The following is a 15,118-nucleotide window of genomic DNA, read 5'->3' as shown; positions in this document are numbered from 1 at the left end:
TGGACACAATCATTTGCCGTTGATGTATTTGAGAGTGAGTTGTATTTAATTGTCTCAGATCGAATCATGGAGAGTTCTTTAATCTGTCTCATCTGGAGGACATAGTTAGAGCATCTTTAGAAAGACTCACCAAGCCCAGGGGAAGGAAGCAGATGCGACATATCTGGAAAGGAAGGCATCTACCTGCTGTCACTGAGTAAGGGAGAGGAGCCCTTTGGCAATGTCCTTACCACACACTGACAATAAGTTGCATTCTGTATTGACCCTGTCCCAAAGGGAACAATATCCTTTTTAGGTTATGCCTTCAGTGACAGAGACGTCCTTATTGGGGCACCTTCATGCACTGCCCACTCTTTTTTGAAGGCCAAAAACAGACCAGATGGTAGGTCTCTGTGGAAAAAACTCAGAATCAAGATTAGGGTAATGCTATATATCACCTGGTTTAAGAATCTAATCTGTAGATGGGGTTGAGAGAACTGTTCCTAGGACCTTTGCTAGCTAGCATCATTTTCCCCAGCACACTGGTTGGCTAGCTCAGTATCTCCCAGTTGCAGAGGAATTCAGTCCTAAACTCCACAAGAAGACAGGCTGTCTGGCAGGTATGGTGACACCTGGAATTTACCATGTAACGAACATTATGCTTTCACACATACAATCTTATTTTTGTCCCTTCGACAACCCTCTAAAGCAGTCATTACTCCACTTTACATACAAGGAAACTGAAGCTCAGTGAGACTCTGTAACTTGCCCACAGTTACACAACTAGTAAGAAATGGAGGCAGGATTCAGACTCAGGTCTCTCTTTTAGCCTCTGGATCTGACCTGAAGGAAATTCTAAATGAGAGGATTAAGTATGTATTTGGAGATCATTATGAAATTCTCTGCAATGCATTTTCACTGGAATTTTCACCTGCCCTGTCCTATAATTTTTAAAATTATAATTCACATTTCCAGAAGAACTTGGGGAGTAAATATAGGATAGAAATATAGAAAACCACATAATATGTATGTATGTGTGTACAGACATCTATGTGTGTATATACACACACATATATACACATATGCGTATATATGTTATATATTTATACATATCCATATGTATATATGTATTGTGTAGATTATGTATAATCATATTTAACATTTAATGAGTAATACATATGTAATTATAGTATATGTACTATATGTAAAAGTATATTATTCATATACCTGCAGCTATATTCAAATGCAACATACCAACCATCCTTTTTATTTTTTCTAGTTACTCAGACTTAGCCCATTAAATAAAGATAGTACCCAGTTAAAAGAAAGCCTAGAATGCTAGACTTACTTAGAGATGATTGCCAAAACCTAGGACAAATTTTATTCATGTTTTAGATCCCCAGCACTCAGCCTAGTGCCTGAAACACAAAAGTTGCTTAATCAAAATCTGTTGAACATTTGTTGAATTCATTCTGAACTCTTTTAAATATTCACTCCAATGTTCTGCTAAACAAGAAGCTTCCTTCCTGTGCTAATACACAATTTGATTTGTAAATACTCTGTTTACTGCAAGTTTTCAAGAACACAGCTTTCTTGTGCAACAGCCAAGGTAGAAAATCTTTTATAATCTTTCAAAGATAATTCATTCATTCAGCAAACATTTGGCTGGTAGCAGGAATACTAAGATAAAAGGCAATGTCACTGTCCTCTTTGTCTAGTGAAGGAGACAAACTAGAATGCAAATTCAATACAGTAGGTGAGGGCTACAGCAGAGTATGTATGTGGGGGTCCCAGGCCACAGGGACTCAGAGAAGGAAGACAGTCAACTAAATTTAGTCTGAGGTTATTAAAAACAAAAGAAATTTGATTTAGCGAATATTAAAAATACTTTAATGCAATCGAATCCCCTAATGTGCCCAGTTAGGAAAGGGTATTTTGGATGTATTAGAGGAAAATCCTCTGTGGAAAGTCAGAGGAGGAGGGAAAAGAAAAGGCAGTCCCAGTTGGAGAATATCTCCTACATTGGGGGGAGGAAAAGAAAACAACAAAGAAGTCTCTGTGGGTATTTAATGTCTTATTACATCCCTATTCATAGATGTCACTGAGACTTCTGATGACGGGTTTTCTAAAGATTCTATTTATTTATTCATTCATTCATTCATTCATGAAAGAGAAAGAGAGAGAGAGAGGCCGAGACAAAGGCAGAAGGAGAAGCAGGCTCCCTGCGGGGAGCCCAGTGCAGGACTCCGTGGATCCCAGGATCACTACCTGAGCCAAAGGCAGATGCTCAACCACTGAGCCACCCAGGTGCCCCTGGTGACAGTTTTTTAGTTCTTCCTTATCCTGTAAACCCATAGCAATTCTGCTCTGAATCAAACAGTCCCAGCATTTGACAAGTAATCAAGCAAAAATGGTTGACAAATTAATACCTTTCCATGATAGTCCGAAGTTTTAAGCTAGACTTGACTGAATTCTATATGCACATTCATTCCCTAAAGTTCCTACTGAACACCCCACTCCCTTCCATCAAGTGTACCTGTATATAAATACCACTCTACTGACCAGAAGAATGCAAATCTAGAGTAGAATTTGTATCTCAGAAACTCACTCCAGAGACAAGGCCCTGAAAACCCCTAGGATCTCGTACAAGCACATCTCCCCTTTCTTCAAGTAAACATGGAATTGCATGCCCAGAAGAGACCTTAAAAGTCAACTTCTCTAACCCCCAATCATAGAATCATACCAGTCATCTCTGCTGTTTCCTCCTCCATGGGTGTTTTGTCAATTCAAAGACTTCATCTGGAAGCCACAGGGAGCTGGGAAATGCTTTGACCCAGAGAAGTAGAGTTTGAGGCATTCAGAAGCTACTAGCATGGCAGACCAAATACATATATATGCCCCTTCTATGCTGTGTATTACATGTGAAACTCCCTGGGACAAATGCCTAACTCACAGACAAGCTAGCCTCGGCTGAAATTTGGGCATGCTGCCTACAGAAAAGGGATGGATAAAGACTGAAGACAAGCGTCGTCCCCTTTGCAGATGCCATTCCTGGAGCTGAAGACTACTTTTCCTCCATTTATACACTAAATATTTATTAAGTACCTATTATATGCCAACTTACCACTAGATGCTAAAGATACGAAGATAGATGAATAAGATACCATCAGAAATTCAAAGTCAAGTTGGGGAATTAGACAATGACCACACAGCCCTGCCAAAAAAAAATGAGCAATGACAAAACAATGTAATTATTTTAACTATAGCAAATCAAAGAAGTCTTGTGAGAATTAAAAGTTAGGAAAATTTCAATGAGAGAGAAAGGGGAGACTTTCCACTGGGGATACAGGGTTTTTAAAATCAAGTGCCTCACTCTCCTTGGCTTAATCGAATTCCTCCATCATGCTTCTCACATGTAACCATGTGTGTGATGTAGAGAAAAGTCTGGTGGGGTGTTACTACCACACTTCTAAAGAGCCTTGTACTCAAAACCAGTACCATCCCCATCACCTGAGATATTAGAAATGCAGAACCTCCAGCCTCACTCAAGATCTTCCCATGGAGAAGCATTTGAACAAGATTCCCAGGTGATTTCATCTGTGCATGAACAATTGAGAAGCACTATCCTAGAAAAGTAGTAAAGCCTCAGCTCTAGAAATAAGCTTTCCAGAGAGTCAAGATCTCTTCACCTAAGAAAGGCTGCATTCAGTGTCTACATTGAACAGTTCCCAAACTTTCTGTTTTTAAGATCTCTTTACACTCTTAACAGTTATTAAAGACACCAAAGAGATTTTATGTGGGTTATAGCAACCAACATTTACCATACTAGAAGTTAAAAAGTGGGAAACATTTTGTCAGTCCATTTTTAAGAGAATAAATCCCTACATGTTAACACAAATAATAGTTGTGCAAAATAACCATCTTTTCCCAAAAAAATAGTGTGTACAGTACCATGGACTTACCTATTTGCAAAAATGTTCAATATCTGGCTTACTAGAAGACAGATGGAATCTCATATCTGCTTCCGCATTATAGCTGTTGCCATATTACATAATAATAATCGAATAATCCTTGTACTCCACTGTATCCTCAAAGAGGAGAGTGAAAAAATATTTTAGAATTATTACGAAAATACTTTAGGCCACAAGACCACACTTTGAGACAGCTAATCTATCACATCCCTTTACCTGTTGCCTCACAAACCCTTTACCTGTTGCCTACAAAAATGCCATCAACCACTGGAATTGTGCCAATTGCAATGATTTGTCACAATTGCAAAGAAAATTCTTAACTGAAGCTATTGAGACAAAGAATGGTTTCTTAATTATACAAGGTTTTTGGATGTAAAAATTCCACATCCTCCCTTCAAAGACCAATTTAATGATCCTCACAATTGTGTGTTATCTTAGTCAACTCAGGTAACCTTTGTTAAACCTCACTGGAGATAGGACTGACTGCACTAATTAAAAATAGTACACTAAAAATTAAGAGAAGCTATGCACAATAAAAAATACTATCAATTATCAGTATTAAACAAACATTCTTATATACTTTCCATAGTAGCTCTTGCTACACATTTAACATCTGAAATGTTGTGACTTTTTGTTTAAATTTTTTAACTTATGAAAAACTAAACCTAACTAGTGCCTCCTCTGTTTTACTCCTGATTCCAGGTTATATCTCTGGTTTATCTTCCTACTATTTTGCCTCATTATCTCTCATTATCTTGTGTTCCAAGAACCTTATTTGTCTAATTTATTGTCTCAATAACCAAGGGAAAATTGGCCCTTCTTGTTCCTGAAGCAAACTTTAAGATAAAATCCATAGATCTAAAAGGGACCTTAATGATCATCTAACCCAGCAGTTTTCAATCTTTCCCACATATGAGAATCACCATTGCTTGGAGAATTAAAGGGAGAAAAAATAATAATACCAGAGTCCCACTCCGGACTAAAATCCAACTCATTGGTGTGGACCGAGGCTTTGGAAATTTTTTTAAGGTCCACCAGAAGATTCTAACATACAGTCAGAGTTGAGAAACTATGCCTCAGTCCAACTACTCACTTTGCAGATGAGGGGCAGCAATGGACAAGAGGGGAAGGATGCTTATTCAAAATCACCAGGATAGAACTAGGATTTGAACACCACCCTCCAGCCAAACAATATGATCGAGATTCTTCTTTTAATTCTCTTAATTCAGAGTTCTCAAAACACAAACAAAAAGGAATTTCCTCTCCTTCCCTTGCATAAAAGTCACCTTTCAAATAACTTATGTTCTATACACAATAAATGTACCCATTTTAAAAAAGATTTTATTTGAGAAAGAGCGCTGTAGGGGGAGGGACAGAGGGAGAAGGACAAGCAGATTCTCCCACTGAACACAGAACTTGACAAGGAGCTCAATCCCAGGACCCCAAGTTCATGACCTGAGCAGAAGTCAGATATTTAACTGACTGAGCCACCCAGGGGCCCCTGAATGCACTCATTTTAAGTTTAAAAAGTTAGACAAGTATGTATACTCATGTTACTATTTCTCCAGTCTTGATACAGAACATTTTCATCACCCCAGAAAGTTTCCCCTTACCTCTCTCTGTCAGCAACATCCATCCCAGGCCCCAGGTGACAATTACTCTGATTTCTGTCATCATAAATTAGTTTTTCCTGTTTTAGTACCTCATATAAGTGGAATTATACAGTATGCATTCTTTTACTTGAAATAATTTTTAAAAAATTCAACCATGTTGTATCCACAGTTTATTCCATTTTATTGATGAGTATTTCATCATATGGATATTCTATAGTGTATCCATTGGGTTGTCCTCAGCTTTGGATTATTACAAATAAAGCTGCAATGAACATTTGTCTACAAGTCTTTGGGAAGGCATACATTTTTATTTACCTTGAGTAAATACACAGGAGTGGAAACACTGGGCCCAAGGTGGCCTGGGAAGCAGGATGTGTAAAAGAAAGTGTTCCAGCCCTGCAATCAGTCAGAGGTGGCTCTTTATTAACATGGAGATCAAAATGCAGGCATGTCAAAAGGATTAGAGACAGTGTATATGGAGTAGTTGGTAAATATAGATATGTAATAAATGATAATAGAAATAACTAGAGATGGCACTAGGTCGGACTGAAACAAGATCTCCGAACTTCTCGGTGATGTGCTTTTCCACTCCTGTTCACTTTCCCTCAAACCTTATCCAGCCAAAGGCTCCCCCTCCCCCTACACAACCCCCTACCCTGTCCTATATTTTAAGTTGATACTATAAAATATGAACTACCTTCTGAAATAATTTAGAAGTGTTCTTTGGTTTGTTCATTCTAATAATTTGTAGTTCTGCTTGATAAAATGAAAGAAGGGAGGGAGGGAAGGAGGGAATCCAGATAGGAAACTCTCAGCACATGAATTAACGAAAGGAGAAATATCTACCTTTTAGGTAATATTAGGCTGAGATAAGTACTGAACCAAACCTACTGGTCGCAGCAAGTGAACCTAGAAATCATTTTTGGAAGACATGGCCCCATTTGGATTTAAGCCCTGTCTATCATGTGGTTCTTCTTCCATGACTTACCCTTCCCCTATACAACCTTTTCATTCGATTCCTTTAAGTGTTCAAATTAACATCTTTTTCTTTTTCTAGGTCTAACACCCCTTTCCTACTCTTCCCCATTCCTGTAGCTCCCAGTATTCTTTCCACTTATAGGACAGAGGAGAAAAATAAATGGCCAACGTGTTCTATCTCACATACACACACACCCCACCCTTACCTATGGTTCAACTATAAAAATTGTGAATATATAAGTTTACGAGGTAAATCATGAAAAAATGCTATCATAGAATAAGAAGGCTCTTTTCTCTCACTCCTAGGGGCCTGTGAGAAGTGACCCACTACCACTGAGTTGACAAGCTCCAGATGTCACCAGCCCCCCCTCACTGAGATGGCTGCTGCTCATAATCACATCTCCCCTTTAAAACTTCCTCCATGCTCTGCCCTCCAGGCTTGTCCCTGATCAAGAGCCTTTCTAGAGCTCTTCAGCTAAAACCCAGGCCAGCCGACTGTGCTTCTGCCTCAGCCAATTAGAATGCATGCTGCCTATGAGATTTCCTGAGACACTCTCAGCTGCCACATTAAAGCTGCATGAGCCTTCCTCTGGAGGCCTAATAATAGCACGTTTCATCTGTGAGCCACTTTATAAACATTAAGTGATTAAGCCACCCTCTATCTTCTCAAGCTCTGGGCTTTGGCATAGTGGACTTCACTCTCCACTGTCCTCAAATTACTCCAGCAAGAAAAAAAAAACTGAGACCTGAAAGATCTTTTCTGGGTATTTTAGGTCAAGACATTCAGACCAAGGGCCCTGCAGTAACAACCCCTACTTAGGTAATGGTACGGAGGGAGAAGGTATTTAAAGTCATGCTCCTTTTAAAAAAGACTGAATTGAGGTTCTCATCTCCCAAAGCTAGATTAGCAGAGAGAAGAACTTGACTCCATGGTGTAGAGCAACATCACTGAGCTAGAGCCCATGGCACAAATCCACCCTGCCACCTATTTTTATAGATAAAGTTTTATTGGACAATCATACTCATACACTTAGTTGTTATCTACAGCTATTTTTGCATTGCATTATCAATTGAGCAGTTGTGACAGAAATCAAATGACCCACAAAGCCAAAAGATATTACCATCTAGCCCTGCAGAAAAAGTTTGCTGACCTCTGCAGGATCTAAGGAACTTAAAGTTTATCTTCATCCTGTATATTCTGTAAATATCTTTAATTGATTCTCTTTCCATTTCTGGGCCTCAGTTGCTACATCTGTAGACTGAATAACCTATAAACTAACTGAGCCATCACCTTAAGCTTATTCTCTTGTTCTATAAGTATTAGCATCTCATATGTTAGCTTTGCCTCATTATTATAGCTGACTCCCTTGAGGGAAGGAATAGAGTTGTGTGTGTCTCAGGAATCATTGTAGGCAGGGGGCTCTATGATGAGCCCTAAATCCATCTGTGGAGTATAACTGAACTGACTTAAATTACAGTTTGTTGTTTGTTTGTTTGCAGAGAGATCTCACAGAATGAAGTCTTGGAAGTGATAGAGGCAAACGTGTTCTCCAACCTGTCCAAATTACATGAAATGTAAGCAAGATCCTGTGGGGTTTGCTCATGATTGTTGGCAATAGCCTTAAATTTTGTGTACATCCCTGGAAGGCTCTCTGCTCTAGTCTCTAATCTCTAGAAATTGTCAAAGTTTGCCCAAAAGGCATGGTTGTGTCTCTCTGCCTGGCCATCCTGGTACCAGCCCAGAACCTAGTCTTGTCCTGCTCCCTCCGCCCCAGATTTTTTTCAATGGTAGACCCAAGGACCTTGTTTTGCAACTGAAGATACCTCCATCTCATCCTCTCATTTAAAATTATTCCAGAGTTAAAGTCCAAAACAAACCCCACATGATATAAAGATAGGCAATCCTCACCTGAATATTGCCTATACCATATATCACCGTAAAATCTTGGCCAACATACAAAATCATTCCAAGACTTAGTTTTCTTATCTGTAAAATGAGAATAATAATAATAGGATCACTGTGATGAATAAAGGAGGTATATATAAATTAGACCTAACACATCAACTGGCATAGAGTCAGTATGTCATAACGATCCTTGGTTCCTTATTACAACCCAATTTGCTTTCTCTTTTTGGCATTCACATTTTACACACCTGTCAGTATTCATACAGATACATTTCTGTTTCACACCAGCCTATAATTACAATAAATTAATTCATAGAATCATAAAATGTCAAGGCAGAAGAGACTGGGGACTATCTGGTCCCAATTTTTCCAAAGTATATTCTGTTTATCATTAAACACTCAGGAAATTATTGTTTTATTTTTTAAAAAGGTAAACAACTCTAGGGTCAAATAAGATTAGGAAACACTGGGCAAATAAAAATAGATTCACTTACTATAGGAAAACTCAGAATCTGTAACATGCAAATACATACTTAGAATCTCCAAGGAGGATATTTTATTAAGGATTTTTCAACCACTATCATTGAAAAGATTTCTTCTTCTAGGGCATATATTAATATCTCACAAAATTCCCACAGAACATAGTTAGGAAAGCCACCAAACCACGTTCTTAATGTTACAGATGAGGATGAAAGACACAGAGAAGCTGCAAGACTAATCTAAACCCACAGCAGGATAAGGACTTGAAAATAAATCCTAACATTATTTTTTTAATATCTTAGCATTTGCCAAGCTTATATATACATATACACATTCACATAATTCATATATTTGTTTAGAAATGGCACTTGGTCTGTCCATACTAGCAGACTACCCTTCCCTTTTCCTTCCTTCTCCCATTCTGCCTCCCACCTGCATTATTGCTCAATACCATTAAGCCTCTGTAAACGATGCTTTCCCTGGCTCTCCCCCATTGCCTTCCTGTTCCTTCCTTCCTTTCTTCTGTTTGGTCTCTCCTTATCTTAGTTGGGAAAAGAGTTTTGACCAGGGTCTCAGAACCCACAGGGAATGTCAAAGAAATGAACCAAAGGACAGCCAGCCCTCTGGACAGAATCAAGCAAGCATCCTTCTCTGTGGTTCACTGTGCAGTGGAGCTAATGGAATGGCTCTTTCATCTCTTCCCCGCACAGAGAGGTGCTCACCCCCATGTAGCACTGACTGTACTTAAAATAATTAATTACCTGGCACTTGGATCTGGGTAGCTACAGGTTACTGCAACATAAAAGCTAATGAAACAGGGAGGAAGTAATTAACACAGAGCATCTCTGCAAATATACATTGATCCAGCAAGATGAGGAAAGGGCAGCCTCTCTCTGTTGGAATCCAAATGTGAACATGCTCACCTCCAGACTATTGATCAGGACACAGAAAAAGCCAACAAGGGCAGAAGTCACCACATTTCAGGAACTGTGAGAGCAACCTGTCTATAGCTGGAAGGAAATCACCAGCACATTCCCAGCTACTGTGCTGGTTAAAATCAGAGATGTCCACTGCTTTTCACGTGACCTTTGTTTTCCTTTGCCTCTTTCCTTTTTTTTTTCCCTAAGTCTCATCCCTGCCCTCTTTGCCTCCTCAGACACTTACTGGTTTCAAGATGCAGTGTACTGAGTGAAAAGGACCCAGTCAACCAGTGCTTTGTTTGGCTATGATTAACAGGTTGCAAGAGGACATTAGTTATGGGAGAAAAATGGGTTAATACTTAGTGTGTACAGTTTGGTGTAGTAAAAGCACTGCATGCAGTCTCAACTTTTTGTTAAAATGATGGATGGATAGATGGATAAGTAGGTGAATGACTGATATACTCTTTGTATAATGTGAAAAATACTACAGCATTTCTTAATGTTAGTTCATGTGCATGTTCTTCTGTTTTGCAGTAGAATTGAAAAGGCCAACAACCTGCTATACATCGACCCTGATGCCTTTCAGAGCCTTCCCAACCTACGATATTTGTAAGAACTTTTATAGATATTCTGGTGCCCCCTCTATAAACAAATTGTGTATTCCTGTTTTAGTAAAATGTCCACTTGCTACTCCGGGGAGCAACAGTTTTTTATAAAAGATGTGGATTAACACTTGCTGGTGGATTTTTTAAAAAGATTTTATTTATTTATTCATGAGAGATAGAGAGAGGCAGAGGGAAAAGCAGGCTCCATGCAGGGAGCCCAATGTGGGACTTGATTCCAGGACTCCAGGATCATGCCCTGGGCCAAAGGCAGGTGCTAAACCGCTAAGCCACCCGGGAATCCCCGGCGGATTTTATTTTAGCTTAATAAGTGAGTTCCACTAATATAATTGCATTTTTATTTTCATTTACAAAACAGACATCATAAGCCATGCCATTTGCATTAATGGAATTGTCACATGGACCTCTTGCAGAACTCAGTCATAATTTAGTGTTAATAAGATGCAGCCAGAATTTGTGCTAGCATTTAGCTGTGACCTCGACCTCAAAGACATCATCTCTTTTGTTCTGCACATATGCATTTTTTCTTTGATACATTACAGTGATTTATTTTGTGAGTTTTAGTTAATAATAGACATGGTATTGTATCAGCAGAGAGATTCCTAGTGTTTGAGCTCCATCCTTTGGGCCTGCCCCGTCAGCAAAAACCCTGCTTCTTCCATTTAAATGGCTTTCAAAATAGCTGAGTGCCTGACAGAGCCCAGAGTACTAGGATAGGACCCCATAAAATGCCACATAAGAAGTTGGGCTAGAAGTAGGGCAGCCCGGTGGCTCAGAGGTTTAGCACCGCCTTCAGCCCAGAGCGTGATCCTGGAGACCCGGGATCGAGTCCCACATCGGGCTCCCTGCATGGAGCCTGCTTCTCCCTCCCCCCCCCGCCCTCTGTGTGTGTGTGTGTGTGTGTGTCATGAATAAATAAATAAATAAATAAATCTTAAAAAAAAAACAAAAGTTGGGCTAGAAGTCACACTAAGCCCCTTCACTAGCTACTTTTCATAGGCTAGAACTTAATCTCTCAAAGTTTATTTCCCTGTCACAAGAATGGAAATAATAGTAATGATAGATGTATATCTGTTACCTATAACATAATAATGTATCAACCCCACCCCTGCCAAAAAAAAAGGTTTAAAGCAACAGCTATTTATTGCCTCTCACCTGTCTGAGTTGATCTGTGGAATGGATCTGCGGCCTGGACTCTTCGCCAGGCCTTAGCTAAGCTCACTTAAGTAACTACAGTTTGGTGGCAGATCAACTGGTGGCTGGCTGCTGCAGATAGTCTCAGTTGAGATGACAGGTCTCCACAAAGTGATGCTCATTTCAGTAGGCTAACAAAGACTTGTTCTAATGGCAGTCTTGGGGTCTTGGGGTCCCAACAGAGAGCTAAAACTTTTAAGCCTCTTGAGATCTACACCCTGAACTAGTACACTGTCTCTTCTGGAGCATTTTATTAGCCAAAGGAACTCATGGGGCCAGCCTTGATTCAAGAGGTAAAGAAATAGACTTTATTTTTTTTTTTATGGAAAAAGCTGCAAAGTCACAAAATAAGGTGTGTCAATGCAAGGAAGGATAGAGAATAGAGGACATCTTTATAACCATTTTAAAGTATGTAAAAAGTTTTACACTATGCCTGTCACATGGTGAATGCTCATATTAGTAGTAGCTGCTAGTGATACTTTGACTAATCCTCAATTTTTATCCATAAGAACTGGAGTTAGTAGGTACAATGAGCAACACTCGGCCATTGTATACAATACAGTGAGTTCTGAGTGACTAAGGGAATAAAAGATATAACAGAACAGAGTCTATGACATGGAACTTCCTCTCCCTGACAGGAGCCCTGGAAAGGATCTGAGAAATAATCAAGGTTGTCAATTCCTGAGTTACTGTCAGAGGCAGGGCTAGTTTCACTGCCCTTGCAGTCACATAGGGCTTGATGCTCAAAAGCACCCCATACCCAGAGGGCCCCCCACTGCGTTTAATTCCCTGCTGTTACTGTCTTGAAATGCTTAAACATGTTTTTAACAAAGAGCCCTGCATTTCATTTTGCACTATGCCCCACAAGTGTAGGCAGTCATGCTCAGAAGTCAGGGTTATGACCTCTTCTAGTTTCAGACTTGGGAGGCTTGGCTCCCCAAATGGATTTTGCTATACTGTCTGCAGAGGCAAACCTGGATTAGACACATAACAGTGGAAGAAATATGGCATAACAAAAAAGGCATCGGTCTTAGAATTTTTTTAAAAAAGCCTATAACTTCATCAGAAAGAAAGAAAGAAAGACAGAAAGACAGAAAGAAAGAAAGAAAAAGAAAGAAAGAAAGAAAGAAAGAAAGAAAGAAAGAAAGAAAGAAAGAGCACAGAAGCAGGAAGGGGGAGGGGCAGAGGGGGCGAGAAAATCTTGGGCAAGCTCTATGCCCAGTATGGAGCCCAATGCAGGGCTTGATCTCACAACCCTGAGATCACAACTTGAGCCAAAATCAAGAGTCAGACACTTAACTGACTGAGCCACCCAGGCATTCTTGTTTGTATAGTTATTTATAGTTTGTATATTGAAAAACAATTTTCAAAATGTTTTTTACAGACATAATCTTACCCTATTTACAGATAAGAAAACGGAGGCTTAGAAAACTTTGCTATCTACCTAATAAATATCAGTATCCCACCTGGAATCCAGTACCTTCTGCCATCATATATAATTTTTTTTCTGTACTGCTCCATGAAAGGAAGGAAGGAAGGAAGGAAGGAAGGAAGGAAGGAAGGAAGGAAGGAAGAAAGAAAGAAAGAAAGAAAGAAAGAAAGAAAGAAAGAAGAAAGAAAGAAGAAAGAAAGAAATAGAAAGAAAGAGAGAGAGAAAGAAAGAAAGAAAAAGAAGAAGAAATAATAATTATACAAAGAAAATTATTAGTGCCTACTACCCAGTTGGCTTCTTTCAATCCTTTTTGCTTTCTTTCCCAACTGTCATCTTCCCTTCTTTCTCTCCCTTTACACTTAAAAAGAGTCTGAGTGGAATATGGGAGCCATAGAATCTTCAATAACAGAATAAAATCACATTAGGGCATGCAGGATGACGGCCACTCATAGGTGAAGTGAAAAGTACTCCTACAGAGAACAGAGCCAAGAAGAAAACCATCCCTTCACATGCATATTCCATAGCCCTTGATAATAACAGCATGAATAGTAGTCAGAACGGTGGGCTGGGAGTAGGTGAATAAGGTATGAGGAATCATTGCCAAGTTTTAAATCAAGAGATCCAGAATTAGACCCATCATTGGGCCACACTTTGTGGTCAACACCATTCACTCGTATTAATGAGGACCCTCAGCCTTCCCTCTAGGGGATTAGACCTGGGGAGGAACTGGGAAGATGTGGGCATAGAAGGAATAGCCCTGGGGGGGGAGGAATGGAAACTTTGACCAAATAGAGGGGCCAGGCTATGACTTTGATGCTGAAAGAAGCTAAAATCTATGCCATCAGTCATCAATCCAGCCTCTGCTTTGTGTCCTTTGCTCACTCTGAAGGGTTGAATAGTCAGTCCCCAGTCCCGCCTGGCTCCCCGACCAGTCTAGACAAAGCTGTAGGTGACCCATTCCAGCCACATCCTTTCATAAGAGGAGGTTACTGTTCTCAGCGCATTTGAGAAAAGAATTTGTATGCAGTTTGGAGGAACTGTGTCATTGTCAAAGTATCCTCCTTTATTACTCTGAAAAAAATATTTATATAATTCTACAGTGTGTAAAGTTCTTTCACATCCACTGCCTTGCTGATCTCCACCAGGAAGTTAAGAGGAAGAGTTGTCCATCTTAAGTCTTTTGACTTATTGCCAAGAGTGGGCTTTTCAAGAGTGGGCTTTTCTTCCTTCAGATGTGGCATATGGTGACCCTGGGAACCATATCAACTCTGCACTCCAGAGGCACTTCTACCAGCAATACTTCTATTCAGGGCTCAGACTGTGGCCCTTTGAAAAAGTTTCCATACTGATAAGGGATCTAAATTAGTTGGACCTCTAATCTGAAAGAGTCTATAATGGAAACAAAGCCCAGTAAAGCTTCCTTTTCCTTCCATGCTTATTTGTGTCTGAGCAGCAGTCATAAATGGCCTTACAATCCAGCAGCCAGGTAGAGGTGGATGGCAACGATTTCAGATACTCTTTGGGATGATGAACTACTTGCTTCAAGGCAAAGGAGAAACACAAAATGGATGAAGGAATCCAGAGGGAACCAGGAGGATTGAATAGTTGTTTATTTTCCTGAAGCCAGGATAAATGTTTATTATCACAGCCACGAAAGCAGGAAATTACAAGGGGTTAGGGGTAAGTTTCCATTTGACTTGAGCATCCTAATTGCCACACACACACACACACACACACACACAGAAATGTTCTGAAATTTTCAGCATTGATTCCATTTCATGCTCGTCATTTGATGGCACAGAATTCAAGACAACTAGAAATCAACATTCTTCATCACTGCCTTCATACCTCACTGAGGAACCTAAATTGGTTAGAAAAAACTCATGAATAAAGAAATGTACTTTGACTAGAAGAATATACATCAAAGGATTCATCTGGGTGCATATTTTAAGTCAATATTGTATTTGCAGGCTATATTTCTTTACTGCTCTGCCTTCCTGGAGCTGACCTTTTGTGTATGAA

General features: G+C 39.6%; 1 protein-coding gene across 1 annotated transcript in view; it reads left to right on the top strand.

Moving 5' to 3' along the window:
* The window catches only part of FSHR (follicle stimulating hormone receptor), a 167,884-nt gene that overhangs the window by 108,281 nt on the left and 44,485 nt on the right, over positions 1-15,118 (top strand). The window contains exons 3-4 of the mRNA XM_025992753.2: positions 8,042-8,116; positions 10,382-10,456. Coding sequence (XP_025848538.1) covers positions 8,042-8,116; positions 10,382-10,456 — 150 coding nt within the window. The remainder of the gene's footprint in view (positions 1-8,041; positions 8,117-10,381; positions 10,457-15,118) is intronic.

The sequence above is a fragment of the Vulpes vulpes genome, chromosome 16 (genome assembly GCF_048418805.1).
Source record: "Vulpes vulpes isolate BD-2025 chromosome 16, VulVul3, whole genome shotgun sequence".
Taxonomy (NCBI): Eukaryota; Metazoa; Chordata; class Mammalia; order Carnivora; family Canidae; genus Vulpes; species Vulpes vulpes.
Note: the sequence above shows the minus strand (reverse complement) of the source record. Positions and strands in the feature narration are given on the sequence as shown.